The sequence below is a fragment of the Myotis nattereri genome, assembly GCF_964212035.1.
Source record: "Myotis nattereri genome assembly, chromosome: 12".
In the NCBI taxonomy this organism is placed as follows: Eukaryota; Metazoa; Chordata; class Mammalia; order Chiroptera; family Vespertilionidae; genus Myotis; species Myotis nattereri.
Window position 1 is genome coordinate 58,995,289 of NC_138087.1, and position 23,567 is coordinate 59,018,855.

The 23,567-nt window shown below is 51.0% G+C and overlaps 2 protein-coding genes across 3 annotated transcripts in view; both read right to left on the reverse strand.

Annotated features, from left to right (window-relative positions):
• Positions 1-322: 322 nt before the first annotated feature.
• Positions 323-23,567, reverse strand: part of GRIN3A (glutamate ionotropic receptor NMDA type subunit 3A) — a gene marked incomplete at its 5' end in the record, with an annotated part of 145,770 nt that continues 122,525 nt past the window's right edge. The window contains 3 exons of one of the 2 annotated variants that reach the window (XM_081103598.1): positions 323-4,867; positions 13,690-13,755; positions 15,129-15,293. In XM_081103598.1, coding sequence (XP_080959724.1) covers positions 4,460-4,867; positions 13,690-13,755; positions 15,129-15,293 — 639 coding nt within the window. In that variant the 3' untranslated portion in view covers positions 323-4,459. Of the gene's footprint in view, positions 4,868-13,678; positions 13,756-15,128; positions 15,294-23,567 lie in introns of both variants that reach the window. The other variant, XM_081103599.1, reaches the window with a different exon arrangement.
• PPP3R2 (protein phosphatase 3 regulatory subunit B, beta) lies at positions 21,940-22,933 on the reverse strand. The gene has a single exon (XM_081103460.1). It carries the CDS (start codon positions 22,871-22,873, stop codon positions 22,361-22,363), a length of 513 nt encoding a protein of 170 aa, XP_080959586.1. The 5' UTR covers positions 22,874-22,933; the 3' UTR covers positions 21,940-22,360.

Below are 23,567 nucleotides of genomic sequence, written 5' to 3' on the forward strand. Positions count from 1 at the left end.
GCTGGGGCGAGATGGCGGGAAGACCAGGGGGCTTAGAGGAAAAAGAAGATACTGTAAGGCAACAATCAGAATCCTGACATTATAGTATGGGTGTTCCGGAAACAGCACTGCCTACGTAAGAATCTCCGCTACGACTGTCACAAGCTGTGTGGCCTTGGCAGTGTCTGTAACTCCCTGACCCCTGGTTCTCCCATCTGTAAACCAGAGGTGTGGTTTACCCACTCTAGGCTAGGTCCAGACTTCACATGTCAGGAAGGTGTTGGTACCACAGCAGCATCTGAATCCCCAAAGACAATGTCAGCAGTCCACTCGGCAGCGAAGTCTCTATCTGAACATTTATTCCACAGTCATAGAAACTAAAGATGGAAAAGACTGGAGGACATCTCGTCCACCCACGTGGCTGTACAAGAAAAGTGGCCGGAGCAAAGCAGCCTGTTCACGTCATGCTCACAAGACAGCATCGCAGGTCTTCCTGGAGCGGAGCGATCGCAAACACATTAAAATGAACACACAGTGCAAACACTCGTACAAACCTTAAGAAAATACCTTTAAGTACATTATTTTCATAAAACGATTAAGAACTAAACTAAAAAAAGTGAGGGAATCCTGGATTCGATGGATGGCGTCGGTGGGCGACGGAAGGAACAACAAAACAGTGAAGGTGGTGACGTGGTCTGGAGGACGAGAAAGCAGTTTCTCCTGGGGACTGGTTGGATTTCCTGGTTTGCTGATCAAAAATCTGAGCTGGGAGGAAGAGAGGCTCTAAGTCCTTTCTTTCCCCTTCCTTCTCTCTCCACACCCAGACATGCTCACCAGCTGCAAGGCTCTGATAGACACCCCCCAACCCTGAGACGCTTGCTGACCATGTAGCAAAGCTGTTCTTGGTAGCGGCTCCACTTACCACTTGTCCGGTTGGCACAGAAGCAGCAGATCCTTATAGAGTTTGTGTGACAGCAAGACCCATGAGTAATGGAGAGTCACCTCCAGGCACATTGAAGACCTCAACTGACTGGTCCCTACAGCTGCCTCACTTGCCTGTCCCAGACACTCTCCCAACTTGCCTTTCATTGTTGGAAGAATCCCTTGTCTTCTACCTCAAAGTATTCACACTCTGGGGCCCTGATTAATATTTACATGGACCGATCTGTCCTCACTCACCCAGTCACGCTTTAGTGTGTGCTTCCTGTGCCAGGAGCGCCTTGGAAAACAGGGTGGGGGGGGGGGGTGTGACATCAGGTCCCATCCCAGGTTCCCAGCACCAGGGCGTGGGAAAGACTGGCCTTCCCAATCTCATGAAATGAGAGCCCACAAGAGGAGGAAGGTAGCAGCCTCCCTTACATCTTTGCCCACACACCGTCTCCGCCTGAGGACTTCCAGTCTTCGTGTGTTCTGAGCCTGGGGCGTGGATGGAACACGTGGAGCAGAACAGAAAGGAGGGTTTCCAAAGGACCCACCATTTCATGAAATCTTTTTACAAAACACCACACACTGTTTCACAAATTGCAAAACACTGTTCAATCACTACTGATAAAAATAATCACTACTAAGTGTGAAGACTGCTTCATTTCGCCATGAGCAAAGAAGCTTTGCTTTTCTGGACCCAGACCCAGAGCCATAGCAGGCAGAGCTGAGGGCAGTAGGCCTGCTGCCAGCCCCTCCCTGCTGCTGCTTGCTGCATCCAGGCCCCAGCTCTGGCCAAGCAGTTCCTCAGGGGACAGTTTCCCGGGAGCTGTGCATGGGCCGTCTGCTCTGTGGCGAGGCAGGGCGGCCTGCCATGTCACACCCTGCTCAGAATGCCTCAGTAGAGAAGCTTAAGGTAAACCCGATATACAAAAATCCAAACTTACAAAACAGATACGTTAAGGGACAATTAATTGCATTACAAAAGGATTCTTTACAAAAGAATTCACCTCTGGGTTCCTTTAAGTAGCCAGCTTCTCAAGTACAGTCAGGAGATGAGCTGAGTTATAAAAATGTCCGTACGACATTAGGAGCATGGCTGTTCCGGGAGTTGAGGTACACCTGTACATCCGGGCTACTCAGAGGTCAGGCGTGCACAGAGCATGACGGCAGCATCTACAGTGTCCCCAGCTGGTGCGGATGGGTGGGCACGGCTCAGGGGCATAATCTTTCAAAGGCCGTTGCAAACCTACTCCTGGGCCTGGGGCGAGAACAAGGGAAGACAGGGTGTTTCAAAGCAGAGTGGTCCTGCTTCCACAGCTCACCAGCTCCCTCCCTCACTGCTAAACTGTTCCATCTGTGAGGTGGATGGAGTCTAATGAGGATCCTCCCATCTCCTTCATTAGCAGCATCCCTGCCTACATCCACCCCTGGGTTTTCTCAGACAATTAACTGATTGACAATTAACTGAAGTGTGATCTAATTACAGCTTAGGATGTTCTCTTTCCCTGGGAGACTGGGTAGCTCTTGGTGGCAATGCAGGGATTCCATTCAAAAAGTAGGCTGTGCCCTCCCAGTGATGGGCAGCTGTTCCAGGGCGCCAGGGCTTGGCTCAGCGCTGCGAACTCACTGTGGCCTTCACATGGATGGGGGTGCAACAAAGAGTACTGAGAAGATAAAGCAAATCATTGAAACACAAGGAAGCCTAGTCCTAAATGGTATGGGGCAGAGCAGGGGTGAGGGTGGGGGTGGGAGGAAGGGGCTGTACGGAAGGTGAGTCAGCAGGTGTGCGCTGAAGTTTTTATAAAACTCTTACACAGACTGTCAAATCTCAGAGGGAAGGTGAGGGAGGGTGAGTGGGTGAGAAGTGATCAACCAAAGAACTTGTATGCATATAGGCATAACCCATGGACACAGCCAATAGGGGGCTGGAGGCCTGGGGCAGGGGACAGGGCCGGGCTGTAAGGGGTCAATGGGAAAGAAAATGGGACATATGTAAAACTTTCAACAATAAAGATTTTAAAACAAGAAATAAGAAGACTCTCAGAAAGGCTCTTCTCACTTCTCCCATTGTCTGGGACTGCCACACCGTTAGTGTTTCCTGAAGAGTAATTTTTGGACCACACGCGTCAGTCACCTGGGGGTGCGGGTTAGTGGGAGGTTTCTGAGCTCACCTCCAGTCTCTCCCCTGTCCCCGCCCATCCTCTGGGGAAGGAAGGGTCCAACCAGCATTCTAACGAGCTCCTAGACGATTCTGTCTACACTGACACTGGGAGCTGATGTTCTCTAGTTCCCATATGCTTTTACCTTCCTGCATGTCCGAGCAGTTGTACAGCGGGAAAGGGGTGCCAGGTTACTGATAGTAATCTTTTTCTTTTTTTTCCTGATATCAGTCTTTTAAGAGCATTCGATGAGGACTGGGAGAGAATCGGAGGGACCAAACCTATTCACAGCTCCTCAGAGAAAAGTGGGTGTGAGGCTGGGAGACTAACTTGGCTGTTATCAACAGAGATATGAAAAGCACGGGGCTCATTTCTGAGCGGTGCAGCCTGTGCTGTTCATGAGCTGGAGGCTCACATTTGGGGTTCTTAGATCTAAGAGCTAAGCGACCGCTGATCTGAACGGCCCCGTATGTGGTTTGCAGATCACGTTCGCTAAACCCCCCGTTACAATAAGCAGGGCTGTTCCAGTTGCATCCTAAGGCCGCATCCTCGCTTTGCTTCTCTCTCGCCTTTACAGAAGGCACGTGCTGCCGTGGAGATGCTCAGCTGGGTTGGAAGCGTAGTCCTGATCATTTCTCAGCCAAATTGCTTTCCTGGCCCAGAGCTTTTGTTCTAAAAGCACGGCGTCTATTTTTAATGCCTCTTTGGCCTGTCCTCTGTCCCCGCTCACCCCATCCCTGTCCCCATGCTTAAGGGCAGGTAAACATATTCCTACTAAATGCCTGGATGGTGTCAGAGAGCTGGGGCCTTCTGAGAAATGAGGCTCTACGGGATCTAATCAAGCCTGGGCCAGCCGCGATACGGATGAGTTCAGCCAATGTCTGGAAACAGGCACTTCTCCGCCCTCAGCTTCTCTAGCTCTGACCCTGTGCCCCATTCACAATGCAGGAACAAATCTAGTTTGGGGAGTTGTGTCAAAACCACAATCCTGGCAACCCTGTTCTCTACTGAGAATAAAACCAACAACCCAGTAAGACAAGGGAAGGAGTAACCATTTTGTATCCCTTGCTGTCAGTGCAGAGAAAGGGCTGGAAACCAGAAGTCGTCCTGTGGCACCTGGTGGGAGGCTAACGGAGCTGGGGTTGTCTGTTAGTCGCAGATCCCTGGCCCCGAGCTCACTCCTGACCAGTGTAGGATTCCTGCCCTGGGAGGCCGTTGCCCTGGACACCTTGAGGGTGAGCGTGGCAAGAGCTGCTGCCCGAGGGACGGGGCGGACTTGACCTCTAAGACCCAGACCTCAGCTCCCCATACCTTCGTCAGTGGTTACAAAAGAGCATCCCAAGGTGTCCCCAGGGCTCCGAGGAAGGCCAGGGGCCGAGGGGGCGCAGCGCGGCCGCCTAGGACTCACGAGTCCGGCGCCCCCTCTGGTACTCCTCCAGCTCCGCCTTCCTGCTCACTGCCAGCTGCAGCTCCTGCCGGATCACCTGGATCTGCTTCTCCAGCTCCACCAGCTCCTGCATCACCGAGGTCCGCGCTCCCTGCAGGGAGTCCGCCTTCCCATTGGTGGTCAGCGAGGCGGGGAGCTCTCTCCTCCGGGGAGGGAGAGGGATGTCCTGCGGGGCCCCCAGGCCCGGCTGGTGTCGTCCTCCCTCCTCACTGAAGATGTATTTTCGCGGGATGTCGTGACTCTGATGGGAAGTATTCCACACGGAGAGCTGACGGGGTCCCTCGTTGCACCTAGGAAACAAAGAGGCGCTGTAGGCCTGGGCTGACCTGCCACCCGCTCCCCATCTGCCAGCCGTTTCCTGTGCGGATGCTGCAGGGCTGGGCCACACTCGGAGATGCAGGAACGGAGCAGTCCACAGCCTGCCTGCCAGCTAGCACCACGGGGATGAAAGGAGCCAGCACACGCAAGGCCGACGTCTTACCAAGTCTTCTGCTGCCCTGAACCTGGAATGGGTGTATGCACTGGAGGGCTGACGGGCCCGGGTGTGGCACATTCTCACACAAAGAACCTTAGATGCCTTTTTATTTCCTTCCTGCCCGTTGGGCTCGGAGATCAGCACTGCCTTGAAAGGGTCTGTGGCTAGAAAGACGGCGCTTTAGTCAAAGCAGGAATCAGTTTCTTTAGCTGTGGGACTCTGAGCATGCCCCTCAGGGTAGGTACTATAGTGTGACCTACCTGTCGTCTGGCAGGACCACCTGATGTTTACTGCTTGAGTCTGAGATAAAAGCATACCCGTTGCAGGTTTCGGCAAAACATTTCTCATTACAGGGATGGCTTTATGTGTGTTGGGACTGACAACAACAGCAGCAGCAGCAGCAGCAAAACACAAGAAAGCCTCAAGTTCTGGCCTGGATAATGAAAGTCAAATAGAAATAGACTCGCAACGCTCTATCAGGCTTGGGTCGAACCACCCACCACCATCTCAGGGAGATGGCTGCAGACAGCCAGCGAGTCACTGCTGGCCAGGCATGGGAGGAGGAGGATCTGGTTTCTGAAATACACTTTGACAGTGGATGCAATGAGAAGAGTTTCTTGCTATAAGAACAGATTAGAACCCAAGCAGCAAAGCTGCTGATTTCTTCCAGCCTTGTGGGAGGAGGAGGGAGAAGAGAGGGAGGAGGAGGCAAACAAGGAGGAGAAGAAGGAGGAAGAGGAGGGGGAGGAGAAGGAAGGAGAAGTAGGAAGAGGAGGAGGAGGGGGAGGAGGGGAGGGAGGAAAAGGAGGAGGAGAAGAGGACCACTTTTGTAATCTACCACAGGGTCAAACAAAATAAAAATGCTCTATCTGGTGCTTGTGCCTTGGTCCCTATCCATATAACTAAAGCAAGACTTTATTCCTGGATTCTCACTTGCCAGGAAGAGAGGAGAGGACCTGCAGGGGGAGGGATAACAAAGTCTTGACTCAGTTACATGGATGACTTCACAGGATGATTCTATTTCATTTCCCCTGTGGCAGATGGCAAAAGCGGTCACAAGCCTTTGTTCCTCCTTTCATCCCTGCTCCTCATGCTTATCACGGGGAGTTCAAGGGCGGGAGTGCTTTCCCTCCACTTTGAATTCGGTCCGGTCTCAGGACTGCTCTGGCCAAGAGAAAGTGGCAGAAGTGGCAGAAGCTCCGCGCCCAAACTTTTAAGAAGCCTCATACACTTCCACTGTCTCTCAGAACTGCTGCTGCCACGTGAGCAAGTCCAGGCTAGTCCGCTGGACGGTAGCAGACCATTGGAGAGAGTCCCAGTCTTCCCAGGCGGCCCAGCCGAGGCCATAACAGACAATGCCAGCCCCGAGCAGCTGCCCCAAACCCACAGGCTGGCTGCAGACATATGAGCAAATGCTGCCAAGATCAGCCAAGTTTGGCCCAGATCAGTAAATGGCACAGCTGACCCATAGATTCATAAGTGGCTCACTGTTGTTTAAAACATTAAGTATTGAGATAATGTCTTACAGTCAAAATGAACCGTTACATGCCCCAAGCTATTAACACACACAAACACATTCTAAACTACCCGGTAGTTCTTTAACATTTCTCATGGTCTAAGTCTCCTATACATGGGCAGGGGGTACCAGACCTTACCTCTCATGTATCCTGGGCTGGGTAAAATTCTATAATGAACCCACTTATCCCTGGATCAGGGATGTGGTTATAATTTTCCTTCTAGCCTTATGCTTCCCTTTAAATTTCTCTTCAACTGATTTCCTATTGAGTTTGAATAATTTCAAAACAATCTCATTAGCAATGTGTGTTATATGGTTTACAATTTTTGTGTATCTTGGGGTGAGAGGAAAGGGGGGTGTATTGGAAACCCAGTGGGGTGAAGGAGAGACCAAAACTTACATGAAATCACATGTTAAAGGGAACCAAGGACTATATGTAAACAGTCTCTTGCAATATCCACTTTTTTTCTCTGCTTTAAAAAAAAAAAAAAAAAAAAATAGAATAAAAAAAAACCAGCATCAACTTTCAGACCATGGCCTAAAATTCTTCCCAGGCTTTCCTCAAACACACGTTAGTAATTCACTTATTTATCTACTAGTGGCCCGGTGCACAAAATTCATGCACATCAAAAGGGAATTAGAGGAAATATTTTAATATTGCTATTTGCCCTTTCTCTAGAATAGAAGAGATGAAAGAAAATTAGTAAAATGTGTATGAAAATCTTCCTCCTGACAGAGTCTGAGGTGCATTGTGGGACCCAGAGTCAAATCCCTGCCCACCACCTGCATGCACTTCGAAAACACAAGAGACCCAGATCTGGTCGGCCCCACACCCATTGGGTAAGACCCAGACCTGGACAGCCCCACCCCCGTCAAGCCCCTCAGGGGGTGCAGCCTCAGGTCCCCATGAAGCCCCACAGAGTGAGGGGAGTGGCCTGAGGTCCCTGTGAAGCCCTGCGGGTGAGGGGTGCGGCCTGAGGTCTCCTGGCCCAGAGCTGGGGTGGGGGGCATGACCTGAGGTCTCCCATCAAGCCACACCAGGAAGGGGGTGCAGCCTGAGGTCCCCTGTCAAGCTCTGCCAGGCGAGGGGCATAGCCTGAGGTCACCACCAAGCTCAACCAGGCCAGGGGGTGCGGCCTGAGGTCCCCTGGCCAGTGCTGGGGGGTGCGGCAGGGTGGGGGATGTGCCCTGAGGTCCCCCTCTAGCCCCGCAGGGTGGGAATGCAGCCTGAGGTCCCTGTCAAGACCCTCCAGGCAGAGAGCATGGCCTGAGGTCCCCATTAAGCCCCACTGGGCCGGGGGGCGCGGCATGAGGTCTCCCAGCCATGTGCCAGGGTGGAGAGCGCAGCCTGAGGTCCCCCGTCAAGCTCTGCTGGGCAGGGGGCCTGGCCTGATGTCCCCTGGCCCGGTGCTGGGGCAGGGAGTGTGGCATGAGGTCTCCCGGCTCATCGCTGGGGTGGGGGACACACCCTGAGGTCCCCTGTCAAGCCCGTCAGGCGGGGGCTGTGGCCTCAGGTCCCCTTAAGTCCCACTGGGGTGGGGGGCGTGGCCCGAGGTCCCACAACAAGCTCTGCCGGGCAGGGGGTGTGGCCTGAGGTCCCTCACCCTGGCCAGGTGCCATGCAGCCTCAGGTCCCTGCTGTTCGGTTGAAACGTTAGGTTGTCCTGGCTAATTTGCATATTCCTCTGTTATATAGACTGACTAGTGGCCCAGTGCACAAAAATTTGTGCACTTGGGGGGCATCCCTCAGCCCAGCCTGCCCTCTCTAGCAGTCTGGGGGCCCTCACAGGGTGTCCTACTGATGTCCCTGTGGGGAGCAGGCCAAAGCCCAAGTCTGGCCTCCCTCTGTGGAAGGCAACTGGCCGATCAGGTATATAGATACTTTCTGAAGGCAGCACAGACTCCTTCCTTATTTCTTTCCTCTGCGGTTGGAGAATTGGGGACTAAAAGGTGGACACAGAACTGTGGCCGGGCCTGGGGCTCTTGTAGGCAGCAGAAAGAAGGAGAGGCTGGGGAAAGTCTAGACACGGTTTTCTTCAATTGGCCTCCCTTCCTCCGGGCCCCTCACTCTGTTCTCCCCTTGTCATGGTGGACGCTTGGGCCTCGGACTGACAGGAGCCCAGCGACGGTGGAGTTCAGCCCCCTCACTTCTCAGCTGAACATACAACCACCTCACATTACAAGTGGAGCTGTTTTCAAGTGGCTAAAGTGCTGGCAATTCATGCCTCCCGGCCTTTCCTCTCTGGGGTTTCCTCCTTGGGTCAGTTGCAAACTTCACCAAGACACCGAAGCAACTCTGCCCTGGTACTTCTGCACCGGCCCCTGCACTCTTCCTTGAGGTCTCTGGGTCCAGAGTCTGAGCTCAGGGAGGTCACCCAGAGCCCGTTGCCCCAGACAGGTGGGGCAGGGGGGCTAGCTTGAAGAGCTGGAGGAAGATGGCAGAGTAAGAGTTGGTATGAACTGGCGCCTGCTTAGCCAGACTTCCTAAGCTCCCCACTGGGCCCAGGCTGATCGCCTTCCCCACACCAGGAGGATCCCAGCTGAGGTCCCCTCCCTGCACCCAGCGCTCTCCTCCCTGTTCTACCACTGGGGGAAGGGAGCAGCTCACCTGCTCTGGACCCTGCCAACCTGGCAGGCTGAGGCACAGGCGGTGCAGCCTAGGGTGCTGGTGGCTGCGAGCCTTCTCCCCCTTCCTGAAGCGTGGGGGGGTTGCAGCAGCTCACAGCCACCCCTGGGCACCATGCATGGAGAAACCGCTCTCCACTGAGCTACCATCCACCCGAGACCTGTGGGGGTTGGGGTGGCCTCAACAGGCTCCCACTGGCCCCACTGAAGCCAGTCTCAGCTTGGCCAGCCACCCCCGCTGCCCAAGGGCTGCACATGCCCCACGGGCCTCATCGCCCTCATGAATCGCTGTGGTCCGGCCGTTCCATCCCAGGAAGTGGCCATCCCGATCGCCATGGCTCACTCCCCGGTGCAGTTGGGCCTGCCCAGCAAGCATGTAGGCAGGAGCTGGGCCTCTGAGGGGAAGGAGGAGGCATGCCGGGCCAGGGCAGAAGTGGGGAACTTGGCGGTGTAAACACAGCCCACCCCCACCTTGTGCCGGCCCCTCATGCTGCATTCCCAAACCCCTGGGTGCCCCTGCCAAGCACTGTGCTCTCGGGCCTGGGGTGGGGGTGAGGGACCTGGAGCAGCGGCCTGGAGCTACCATCCACCCGAGACCTGTGGGGGTTGGGGCCTGAAGGCAGCCCTCACTGGCTTGGAATCACAGTGGTCGATCAGGGAGGGATGCGGGATGCAAAATTCTGCCTCTCTCTCTAAACCTCTCTCTCTCTCTCAGAGTGGGCCCCATGTCTCCGGTGGGCGTGCGAGGGCTCGGTTGAGGCGATGGGCACCGCTTGCCTTCGCTCCAGTCCCTGCGCATTGGGATGTGTCTCAGGTGGGCGGGCGAGGGCTCGATTGAGGCAATCTGCACCTCTTGCCTTTACCCCAGCCCCTGCCCGCCCCTGGGTCGCACTGGGACGTGTCTCCGGTAGGCAGGCGAGGGCTTGGGTGAGGCGATCTGGACCGCTTGCCTTGGCCCCAGCCCCCCCACATTGGCACATGTCTCCGGTGGGCGGGCAAGGGCTCGGTTGAAGTGATGGGCACTGCTTGCCTTGGCCCCAGCCCCATGCATTGGCACGTGTCTCCGGTGGGCAGGCGAGGGCTCTAGCGAGGCGATCCGCACCACTTGACTTCACCCCAGCCCCCGCACATTGGGACATGTCTCCGGGCGGGCGAGGGCTGGGTTGAGGCCATGGGCACCACTTGCCTTGGCCCCAGCCCCCCGCATTGGGACGTGTCTCCGGAGGGCAGGCCAGGGCTTGGGCGAGGCGATCCGAACTGCTTGCCTTGGCCCCAGCTCCTGACCACCCCCAGATCCACACGGGTGTGGGCCCCCTGTGTCTGGTGGACGGGCGGGGGAGGTCTCCAGCAAGGCGATCAGCACCACTTGCCTTAGCCCCTGGTAGCACAGGGAGGCCTGGATGGCGGCTTGCGCTATCCTACCCTGCCTGCAGTATGCAAATTAGCCGCCATTTTTGTTGGCTGTTAACTGCCCTCTTAGTTGGCAGTTAATTTGCATATCGCCCTGATTAGCCAATGGGAAGCATGTTGGAGGTACGGTTAATTACCATGTTTGTCTATTATTAGATAGGATTGCTTAATTCCTTCAACAAATATGGAGCACACAGGAGGGATGTCAAATTGTAGCAGACATGTGCATTTGCATAGATAGAGTTTTCAAGCCAGTGAAACTAACATAGTCCCAGAGAATGATTCATAGGTGAAAACCTGTGAGTAGGGCATCTATCCACAGGTTTCACTGGACTGTCCAGGCAACCACAGAAATCAGGTACACAGAGCCAATCTGGTTTTCTCCAGAGCTTTCCGAACATGTATCCAGGAACAGAACATAGAAGAATATGTTCCCTGACAAACTCTAGCTCCTAGCATCACAAGTGCTCTGATAATCGACAGGTGGCTCTGGACCACCTGTGAATGCCAGTCGGCAGATGCTGAGTGTCAGACTTGGTGTCTAGTTGGAAGGAATGAGTGTGAGACACTGCTGCCCTCCCACAGTGTTTAGGTCGTGTGTGTGTGTTTTAAAATCATCCTTTTATTATTCTTGAGTATAAGAACTTAAATAATTTTAAATGCCTTCTTTGTAATTCAACTGTAAATTGCAATGTCAAGCTTATTGTAAATTCTAAACCTAACATGAGTGGAGAGTTGTTTTTTTAAAAAATAAATTGTTATTAATTTCAGAGAGGAAGGGAGAGGTGATAGAAACATCGATGATGAGAGAGAATCATTGATCGGCTGCCTCATGCACGCCCCACACAGGGGATCGAGCCTGCAACCCAGGCATGTGCCCTGACTGGGAATCAAACGGTGACCTCCTGGTTTGTAAGTTGACGCTCAACCACTGGCCACGCTGGCCTGGCTTGAGTGGAGATCTTTAAAAGATATATTGTCTCTGAGGAGCAGGTAAGGATTGAAAAATTTATAACCTAATTAATCAAGCCCTAGACTTGACTTTAGGTGAGGTTCCCTTGGGTAGGTTGTGTTTTGTATCAAGCCTTTCTCAGCCTGAGAGTATAATGTGGCCAGTGAGTGAACTGTACTTAACACTAACAAATGAGCCAAACAAGCTTCCACCGAGCAATTGTGGAACGGAGAGGTTCGATACCCACTAGGGACTACTAGGCCAGTGATGGCGAACCTATGACATGCATGTCAGAGGTGACACGCGAACTCATTTTTTTGGTTGATTTTTCTTTGTTAAATGACATTTAAATATATAAAATAAGTATCAAAAATATAAGTCTTTGTTTTACTATGGTTGCAAATATCAAAAAATTTCTATATGTGATGTGACACACGGCACCAGAGTTAAGTTAGGGTTTTTCAAAATGCTGACACGCCGAGCTCAAAAAGTTCGCCATCACCGGACTAGGCCATTCAGAAGATTGCGCGACAGCCGTGGGCCCTCAAACACTCGCCACCTTTGAAAGGTTACAGGTGGGTGTTGGTTACAGGAAGTGTGGACCCAACATAACCCACGAGGACATGTTCTGCCCCAGGGCCTTCTCAAAATGAGGGGTTCCGGAAGGGGATTTGCCAAGAAGAGTGGATAAGTTGAGGGAAAGACACATTTGGTCCTCAATTTAGGCGAAAGAGATGTGTTTAGGATTCACATCACAGTCGGAGCTGGGCTTCCTGCTTCTATTAGGTTGGAAAACAAATGCCTCGTCATTATGAGATGATGTCTTTGCTGCTGTGCCTTCTGCGTTCCTCCGGTTAAACATTCATGTCAAAATAATTATAGAAAAAAATGTATGACATAGAACAGCTGTGACCTGTTCCGCCTACAGCTTGTCGCTGACAGGGCCGCAGTATATGGAACAGGAAGACCACAGACTGAGCGGCAGGGGGGCTGCTCACCGACTGGGAAGAGAGGCTTTAAGAGACAGCGGAAATGATCCCGACAGGCTAGACGCAACCTGGAGAGAAGGGCGCTGCGGCAGTATCAGAGGAGGTTCAAACAAGAAAAACAAATCATGTTTTCCACCCTTGCCTTTCCTTCTGTTAGAGAAGTGTGAGTGTCAGATTTCAAAATTACCCAGAAGGCCTAGCTTTGAGCCCAGGATCTGTCATCCATGACAGAGTTGCTGGCAGGTAATGCCCTACACTGAGGCCCCTGGCATATCAATGAACCAGGAACTTAGGCAGCCAAGCCAGGAACCAGACCCAAAACGCTTCTGACATCCTTAGCCACCCACCACGAGTGAACAGGCAACAGTTGTCCCCAGATTGGATGTGGGGAAGGTGTGACGTTTTGATTTTCAAATGTCATCTGTGCATTTAATGCTTGTTAATTCCTGGTAATGAGCTGCTCTTTTCTGGGGAGTTTGGCGTAAGAATGCCAGGAAATGGATGAAGCAGAACATGTCTGCTGCATATTTCAACTCCTGGGAGTGCTAGAATGGAGTGGGGCGTGGAAACATGCCCAGAAGGCAATATTGCGTGAATTAATTACCTGCAGTTAGTCATGAATTGTGTTATGTGTATTTTGAACACAAGAGCGATTGCTAAAATAGTTTTATTTTCAGGGCTTTCCATGTATTTTCTCATTTAATTCTTATAGCATCTCTAGGGAGCAGGTACTGTTTTTAACTCAATTTCACATAGGGGGAAACTGAGGCATGGAGAGGCTAAATAACTTGCCCGAGGCCATGCATAGTGTAAGTGTCTGAGACGGGATTTGGACAAATATTGTCTATGCTGCCTTTCAGTGTTCATAGGTGTGCAGATATGGTTTCTGTCTGTTCTATTCCTATTTGAAACTACATCTTCTTTTACTCATTATGTTTATCAACATCTTGGTCCTAATCTATCTGAATTATTTATACACTAGAGGCCTGGTGCATGAAATTTGTGCAAGGGGCTCGGCCCCCACAGCCCCAGCTTCCTCTGGAAGGCTGTCTGGGATGTTGTCCGGAAGGTTCTTCGGCTGTCCAGTCTAATTAGCATATCACGCTTTTATTATTATAGATAATTTTCCTGTTGAGCGCGGAGTCTCAGTTCATCTCTAACCTTTTACATGAACACATCTGAAGAAACCCAGTCTCTTCTTACCTCCTATCCACACGTTTAGTCTTGAAACGCGACTGCTTTTCCTCTACGAATGACGTGTTTAGCGCTCTGTGTAATCTCTGGCAGAAAGAACAGAGTCACGCACAGAGGTTATTAGAAACACACAGGCAGGGCCAAAGCACTGCCTGAGATTCAGCGGTGTATCTCGTCATTACAAGCCTTGGCCTCTGTAAACAAATGTCCAGAGGTGCCCGAAACGGATCAACATTCAGCCCCAAATCTCAAGAGAACAAAAATTCTAAGTCTACTCGTAAGTTATTCTACAAGGAGGGGGAAAAAAGTAATTTGATAGGAAGCTTAGAAAAGCTCTGGGTTGTAAAAAGGTATGTGATATATAGAAGAGCTGTCACACTAAGGTGTGACAAAGGGCCCAGTGCACTTGCTAAAGGCGAGTAAAAATAAAAGTCTGCCCCAGTCGTAGGCAGCTGCCTAGGTTGTTGTGTACCTAGGTAAGTGTTACACAGCTGGGAGAACAGCAGCCAGAAGCTGGGTGGCATTCTGGGCCTGGTTCATACCAACTCTGTTGTCAACTATACCAGGATGCCTGCATAATAAAAAAAGAAAAAAAAAGAAGGACTCTGAACTCCCCAGCAGCTAAAACAAAGAAGGAAAGAACACTTGAGAACAAAACTGATCTGTGGCGTTCTCTTTTTTTAAAAATATGTCTTTATTGATTTTAGAGAGAGGAAGGGAGAGCGGTAGAGAGATGCAAACATTGATGAGAGAACCCCCACCAGGGACTGAGCCCGCAACCAGGGCACATGCCTTGATTGGGAAGCGAACCGGTGACCTCTGGTTCATGGGTTGACCCTCAACCACTGAGCCACACCAGGCAGACCGGAGTTCTCCTTAAGAGACCAAATACTTCCCAGGATGAAGGTAGGAAAACAGGGTTCAAGTGTAACCAAACCAGTGATAGTAACCTACCCAGAAAAAAAACCCACTACTGTGACAACAAAGTGGTCAGCAAAAACAGATGAATGGGGCAAAAGTGGCCCCATTTTCTGAACCATTGATAATTCAGAGAGAACCAGGGCCGGTGGGCTCAAAGGGAATCAGGCAATTCAAGCTCATTTAATGGGTTTCAATTTTGGCATGAAAAGAATCTGTAGGGAAAAAAATCTTTCACAGCATCTCCTCAGATTGCCACTATTTAAGTGAAACCAGGTTTAAAAAAACCCAATTCCATTGCTTCCATTGTGAGCAGCAGTGGAGGGTTAGAGAAAAGGAAGGGGCTTTATGGGAGCGCTTAATTTAAGGGGAAAGTGAATGAATGGGATGGAGGAGATTGACCTGGACACGGAGGGTGTCTACACCACCTCAGTTCTCTTGGGAACGTGCCACTGTCGGTCTGACTTGGAGCTCTGGATCCTCCCACTACCGGGAATTCTGACGGTTGGGAGCATCGGAGCAAGACGTCCGCGTCACTCACCTGACTGGTGTGGAGCCAGTACTGCAGCCTCGACTTGTTCTTGATTCGTGGTAGCAGCAGCCTGTACACGATGTGCTCGCCAATGGCTGTCAAGATGGACAGACCCAACCCGGCGCAGAGCAGCACGAAGAGCCCAGAGAAGTGCTTGATGCCCATCTGCAAAGTCTGGGGCAGAACAGAAAGGGGAGGCCATGGGTGTGATGCTCCATTTGCACCCACACTTGTTCGTTCGTGGATGCAGATTCTTTTTCTCCTAGACCCCGAGGATGCGGAGTCTGTGCCCCCTGCGTGCCCTGTGGACCCCACTTCCACTGCACTGTGAAAGCAGTCCAGCCAGGATGGAGCGCAGGTCCTGGGGTCCCACACACACACAGTCCTGTTGTATGAATGGCCCTGGACTTGTGCAGGGGTCCTGAGCCTGGACCATGCTACAGCCTCTACAGAGGGCGGGAGGGAGAGTCCGAGAGATGAAACAACTTGATATATTAAAACAGTGAATAGTTATCAAGAAAAGAACCTCTCTCAGGGACGTAGAGTGAATAGGTGTCAGGGGAAAAGATGATGAATTCAAAAATTTTGAAATTTAGCTCTGGCAGGAAACACGGAGATCAACTAATTCCATGTACTAATTTTACAGATGCGGAGAAGTGAGATAAATTGAGCCAGATCCCCAAATTAGTCAGCCACGGAGGAGAAATTGAAGCCACCTAATGTTTGTTGATTGCTTACTCTTTTGCCCGGAGATAGGTATTATAACTGCAATATATAATTGAGGAAACTGAGGTCCCTGCAGGTTTTAGGTGGCAGAATTGGTCTGCAGGTCCAAGTTTGTTTTGCTCCGAAGCCTGGGCTCTGCTGCCGATACAGTAACCACAGTGACAGTAAGTACATGTGGCAGCACTTGGCTAGGCAATTTACATGTGCTACCCAAGAGGACCCTCCCGAGTTCTCTACGAAACAGGTATTATTCAGTCACTGACATCGATGGCAAGAGTCAGTCACGCGGAAGGATGGACCTTGGATAGGCTGAGTGCCTACTGCGTGCCAGGCACTCTTCCAAGTCCCACGCGATGGAGACAGGAGGGTTTGTCCTTGCCTTTAATCAGCCTGAGTCTGGGGAGGAAGCAAACCTGTATACCGTGATACCTGATTCACACCCCCTGGGCTCTGTGGAGAAGCTGACTCAGGAGGTAAGATTTAGAGTAGGAGAGGCAGACGGGGAGGCTCGGCTGGAAAAGTACCCGTTCTAAGCTTATGGTGGTGGGAACAAAAGAGAAAAGGTGTGACCTTCTGGCACAGTGATGTAACAGGGGTTGTGAAAGGGACTGTGACTTAGGGGGAGGGTGCAAGAGGCATGTGTCGTGAGGGAGGGCAAGCCCTGGGATGCCTGGGTGTCAGCCCTTTGCTGGAGGCTTTTGGTCGTCGTCATCATCATCATCATCATCAATATTTACTTAACACTTAATATGTGGAAGGCACAGTTCTGATCTCTTTATCAGTGCAGCAACTTGTTTAATATTCATAACGACCTATCAGGTGGGTCCTGTTATCTCCATCTTATAGGCGAGGAAATTTAGGAACAAACGAGTGAAGTAACTTGTTCAAGGTCGCAGAAGTAGGAAAGGTTAGAGCTGGGGTTTGAACCCAGGCAGTCTGGCTCCAGAGCCTACACTCTTTTTTTAAAAAAAGTTTATATCGCCCAACCAGTTTGGCTCAGTGGATAGAGCATCGGCCTGTGGACTGAAAGGTCCCAGGTTCGATTCTGGTCAAGGGCATGTACCTTGGTTGCAGGAACACCCCCAGTAGGGGGTGTGCAGGAGGCAGCTGATCAATGTTTCTAACTCTCTATCCCTCTCCCTTCCTCTCTGTAAAAAATCAATAAAATATACTTAAAAAAATAAAATAAAAAGTTTTTATTGATTTTTCGAGAGAGAGAAAGGGAGAGAGATAGAAACATCAACATCAACCTGCTGCCTCCTGCACGCCCCTTACTGGGGATTGAGCTCAAAACTCGGGCATGTGCCCTGACCTGGAGTCGAACCAGCAACTTCTGGGTGCATGGGACAACACTCCACCAGTGAGCCACACCAGCAGGCTAGAGCCTACCCTCTTAAACAACTCGTTTGACTGGTGTGGGTGAGCCTCCCATCCTCTTGCAGAGATTTCCCTTTCTTTCATTTCCCACCTCCACGCCCAGTCCAGGAGAAACTGCCAGTCAGGCACGGTTCAGGCATGGCGAGGCCTCCTGGGTATTCCAGGAAGTGTATCTAGGGGGCAGCGTTCAGGGGCAGAGCTGGGGGACCTCAGGCTTTGGTGGAGCCTGGGCCACAGATCTGGTTTCCTCCATGACGCTAGTTCAGGCTGTGGCTCAGGCTCTAAGATCGCTGGTGAACTAATGACTACAGGTGAGCAGGGACATAGCAGGTCCAGATCCAGGGGACTGAGACACAGGCAGGAAGAGTGGGTCGACCACCGGAGGATGCCAGCGGAAGCCAGCCCTAGGGAGAGGAATGCTGGGCCCCAGTAGGGCTTTGTGAGGAGGCATACGGGGCCCGAGGGCTACACAGGTACTGGAGCTTTCCTGGGACGTCTCTCTACAGGTGGTGTCCATTGTATCACTTCATCTCTGGAAAGTACATGCAAATGTGTTTGGAAATAGCTTTTGGCCTGCACCTGTCGTAATGGACACAGGAACTAGCCATCACAGAAGGACTCAGTGTGCTATTACTGCTACGGATGAAGAGCAAACTGCGGCAATTCACTTTGGACTTGAACATCATCAACCATTCAGCAAAACAATGAACAGACTGGTACTGCTTTCTGAGAAGGCGCTGCCAAGACGAAGAAAAGTGGAACACACAGAGTCATCTCGCCTTTGAACACACGGCTTCCCTCTGTGTGTCCTTGTGCAGCCAACAGTCTCGTTTTCCTCTTACCACCTCAGTAACAAAGAGGCTGTTTCAGCTTATTTGATACCTCTCTCCCTTCAAGTTTCTGTTGTTTACACCCACACACTAATGGACAAATACAAGTGGTTACTTTTTAAAACTGGGCATCTACTATAGAGATTAACGACCTAACCCACCATCACACGGCTAACGAATGGGGAGCCGGGCTGTGGATCCAGGTCTGTCTGTGGCCAAAGCCCACGCTGCCTTTCAAACGAACACCATTGACAGATCCCTGGCCATCTGAGCTCTGTCTATTCCCCCTAACAACTCGCAGACATTTTTATTCAAAACTCACCGTCGGAATTGAAAACCCGCAGTAACCTGCCTGTGAGCGCCACTGGAAATGTTTACATTGTGCCGGAGCCTGAGTGTGCGATGCACAGCTGCAGCCGCAGTTCGGCCGCTCGTCCCCGAGGACCGGGGTGAGCGCGCTGTACTTTTCCAGCCGAGCCTCCCCTTCTGCCTCTCTTACTCTTCGTGCACCCCCCCCACCCCCCCCCACCACCATCCCAGGAGAACTTGTTTTCAAATAAGGTGGGACCGACTCAACTTGACATGTATCACTGGTCGGAGGAAGGAGGAGGAGAGGAGCAATGAATATTCAATGTCAGATCTTTAAAATAAAGTTCAGTGATGTAGACAAAATGATTGCAGTTGTGACATGAGAAGAAACATCACATTCAGAGACACAGTAACAGCCCAGCCTCATGCTGTCGAGAGCTGCATAAGGAGAGCGAAGAACTGCAAACTAAAGTGTGTTTTTTATTTTCTTCATTGTTTCACCTACAGCTTCAGCTGATCACTCACAGTCCACACTCCCAAGGGCCGAGGACAGAAGACTGTCCCAGGATTCAGCCAGGGACAGATCTCAGTCACTGATGGCTCCCCTCTGTCCTTCCAAGCTCACTCTGGCCCACCCAATCTCATTGAACTGTTTAATCAATAAGTAACCATTCCCCAAATTGCAATGGGTGGGGTTACCAGGTCAGATGCTGCAACTGTTTTGACTTGGGGTGTACCACAGCCACTGTTGACAGCCATTCCCAGTGTTGCCAGCGATGCCCCAGTCGCGGGTGCTCACTCCTCCAATAACCCTGCTCTATAATTAACCCTGTTGTCCTGTTTTCAATATTCTCCTTTGTGTTTTTCCAATTAGTGAGGCTAGTTTTGAATGCTTGTTTTCCCCGTCTCCTTTTGTCTGAATCATGTTTATATCGTTTGCCCAATTATGCATTTCAGAAAAGTTTGAAAAAAAGCTATTAACCCCTTCCCAAACATATTGATGTTTCTCCATTTTTAAATTTCCCTGTTAGCTTTTATTATTAGACAGTGGTTTGAAATGTGATACAGCTGTGTTTGTGTTATGTGAACTCTTCTGTTGTTGCAGTCGTTAAAAAAATACCATTTGTTGGGATAAATGTTTTATGACCAGCTGTTTTATTTTTGAAAAGAATGACTGTGCCAGTCCACCTAGACCTCTTGTCCTGAAGAGTGGAGCATGTTAGTTTCTCCAGGGGGGAAATTTCAGCCCACACTGCAGAGGTAATTTAGCCAAGAAAAGGCCACCCCACCCTGGTAATTTTGATTTTTAAGAAATCTTCCGATTTTTGAAGATTTTGGCAAATAAAATATTTGTGAGGATAAACACCATGTAAAACTAACAGTGCAATGGTTTATTTGTGGGTCAGATTTAGCCTCTGAGCTGTTAGATTGAATCTGTTGATCTATATGGCTTTATTGCTGCTAGTGTCCTTTCAATGTTATGGTGTTTCATTTGAAAAAGACCTCTCCTTTTCAAGTCATGCAAAATAGATAGAACAAGGTAGCCAGAATAACTACCTACTCTACATGCTAACAGAGAGGATCAAAAGCATAAGGGAAGAATGGAGTTTGTAATTAAAAAAAAAGAAAATTCCTCAAAGGTTTTTCCTTGAGAATTCTTCTAAAGCATGATAAACTTAGAGGATAAACCAACTGCTCTGGGTCCATATTTTGTTCTGTGTTTCAAAAGAAGTGTCTAGTGGTTTGGGGATTGCAACATATGGTAGAGAGCAGACACAGGCGGTTAATACAGGATTCACGAGGACATATTGTTACTGATCTCTATAGACTCAAAGGATGCTGGTTGCTGTTAGCAGTTTAATCTAAATACTGTCACTATTTTTTAAGATGCGATGAAAGCGGAAGATGATTTAAGATTGCCTTGCCAATACGTGTGGTTTTTTTTTTTTCCAATGCATACCAAAGAGGTGGGACCTCCTTGACAAGCTGTTCACCTCTTTTGAGAAAGCGGAGGCTTGAATTCAGTAATAAGACTATCAGAAATAATTTGAGGTAGTAAATACAGGCATCACCAAAATAGGAGACAATGCAGTGAGGTGGGAAAAGCTCTGCATCTGGGCCCAGAAAGGCTGGTTCAAGTCCTTGCTTTGCCACTAACCAGCTGAGAGACCCTGGAGAAGATTCTAGATCTCTCTACAGCATCATCTGTAAAACTGAGAGATGGCACTCACCTCACAGTGTTGCTCTGAGGATTAAATGATACAACAAATGTAACTATCTTGGACAGTGGTTCAGTGAATGTTAACTACTTATTCCACCCCCCACTGCCCCCCCCCCCAAAATTGTACAGATTTTGTTGGCAACCAGCAACAGGGAGAAAAGTCAAAGCGTTCTAACTTGGAAATAAATATGGCCTTCCTTCCCCAAAAGCCACATCAAGCCAGATCTTCCCAGTTGCTGAAGCTAGAAACAACTTCTCAGTTCAAGGTTCGTGCCACACAGCCTTGGGTAACCATAGTAAGTAGATGGATCGAGCTATTGGTTTAATTCCAGCCACTCTAGAGCTGAAATACTTCTCCTCCTCCTATTAAATGTGAAAATGCAATCCACATGTTTCAAACCCTTGGTCATAATTTTAAAATTTCCGTATTTTACTGTGCACATTGCAGAGTATATAAATAATGTCTCTTTTAGAGGTTATCCTGGCCGGCATTACATACGTTCAGGGATTTCTAGATGCATCCTGAGGGGGCTGCGGCCTGGGAAAGGGAAAGCTGGTTTCTGTTGCCCACGGAATTGATTAAAAGGTGCTCAGGCAAGAGAAATATATGCATCCCTGTTGCTACAATGGGACATTAAACATCTGTCAAAGACACCTGAACACCACAAGGAAATGCAAACTGTTCACCGGACACCGGATGTGTACATATTTCCCATATATAACTCCGTGAGCCCTGGCTGGGTAGCTCAGTTGGTTAGATTGTTACCTGATAAGCCAAGGTTGCCGGTTTGATCCCCAGTCAGGGCACAGACAAGAATCAACCAATGGACCTGGCTGGTGTTGCTCAGTAGTTAGAGCCTTGGCCCTTAAGGGTCTTGGGTTTGATTTCCCAAGTTCGATCCCCAGTTTGGTCAGGGCGCGTGCAGGAGGCAACCAATTGATGTGTCTCTCTCACATTGATGTTTCTTCCTCTCTCTCTCTCTCTCTCTCTCTCTCTCTCTTTTCCCCTCCCCCTCCCCCTCCCCCCCTCCTCCTCCTCCTCCTCCTCTTCCTCCTCCCTCTCTCCTTTCCACTCTCTGTAAAGATCAATGGAAAAAATATCCTCAGGTGAGAATTAACAACAACAACGAATTGACCAGTGAATGCATAAATAAGTGGAACAACAAATTAATCTCTCTCTCAAATCAATAAAAAAGAAAAGTCGGTAAGTGAAAATTAAAAAAAAATACAAAGTAAAGGCAAAGATATATTTATATATACACATATATATTTCTTCTTCTTCTTTAAAATATACTTTTATTGATTTCAGAGAGAAGAAGGGAGAGGGAGAGAGAAAATAATGCACTACCTCCTGCACGCCCCCTACTGGGCAGAGAGCCCACACCCCCAGCATGAGCCCTGACGGGAATGGAACTGGTGACCTCCTGGTGCAGGGGGCGACGCTCAACCAACGGAACCACACTGGCTGGGCTTTTTTCCTTATTTATTTTTTTAAAACTTTTCAAGTTCATCTCCACTCTTTATAGTTTGGTCTCCAAATCAAAACAAAAGACATTTATAAAAGCCATTTCCTCCTCTTTCTCCACCAGGTTCCTTCAGGTGCCCCCCCCCCCCCCAAATCACGGTGAGAAGAATTATTAACGACACCGAGTTGGTTATGAGGTTGGTGTCAGAAAAGGCGGCTTTACAACGAGAAATACTTCCAAGGGCTTCTTGAGCTGACCTTGAAAGAGAGAGCGACGTCAAGGTCGCCGCTGGGTGGCGCTCTTCCCCAAGGCTCACACCTCCACCACCAGCTGCTTGTGGACCTCCAGGTCCCGCACGGCGGCTTTGAACTCCTCGAAGGAGAGTCTCCCGTCGCCGTCCGTGTCCAGGATGATGATGGTCTTGTCCACGATCTGCTGCAGCTCCCGGTCCTGCAAGTTGTTCCCCACCATCATCTTCAGCACCTGGAAGAGCTCCCCGTTGGAAATGTAGCCGTCCCTGTCCATGTCGTAGATGCTGAAAGCGAACCGCAGCTTCTGCTCCTCGTCCCCCCGGGCGCTCAACAGGGAGGTCCCCACGATGAACTCCTCGAAGTCCACCTTGCCGTCGCCGTCGGCGTCGAAGACCTCGAACACCCGCTGCGCCAACGGGTTGTTCCACAGGTCGGGCAGGGACAGGAGCTCGTCCGCGCTCAGGGCGCCCGAGGAGTCCACGTCCAGCTTCCGGAACCTCTTGCCCAGCCTCTTAATCTCCTCGTGGTCGAAGCGGGAGCCCATCTCCTCGGGGTAGCTGGCCTCATTCCCCATCGTGGGCGCCAGGCCGGCTCGCCGCGGGGCGGGGGCGGCGGGCGCCCGGCTCCTGCGGGACCGTTGCGCCGAGGGAGGGGGGAGGGTTGGGGGGAGGGGGGTGGCTCCCGGGATTCCACCCCCCAGACCAGGGAACAGGCGGCACTGGGGGCGGGGCGGGGCGGGGCGGGGCTGGCGAGGGCGGAGGGAGTGGAGGAGAGGAGACGGGCGGGAGGGGAGCCTGCGGGGCGGAGGAGGTGGTGAGACGCGAGGGGAAGGGGCTGAGCGCGGGGCTGCCCTCCCCTCCTGCTCTCCGCCCCTAGCAGGTTTCCCGATCACCCCGTCCTCCGGCTATTACCTCATTTCCTCACCTCCTCACTTTCCCTTCTTTCCTTGCACAATAAGCTGCGAGGGGCAGGGGCTGCGTTGGTGCCATCACCGCAGCGCCCGGGACAGTGCCTGGCGTACAGCGTGCCCTGTGCCCTCCGTGAATGTGTGCCCATGGCAGTGAACTGCAGCCAAGGGCTCCTCTGCTTCCTTATTTCACAGGCCTCGTGTAAGGGTGTGAGGACCAGGTGAGGTAACACCACACCGGATGCTAGTGCGTATTCCCCAGTTCCCCGACAGGTATGCCAGGACCGACAGCCTTCGGGTGCCGCGGGCCCTGGCCCGTTTCAGGAACCGGGGTCCAGGGCCTTTCTAAGAGACTGCGCAC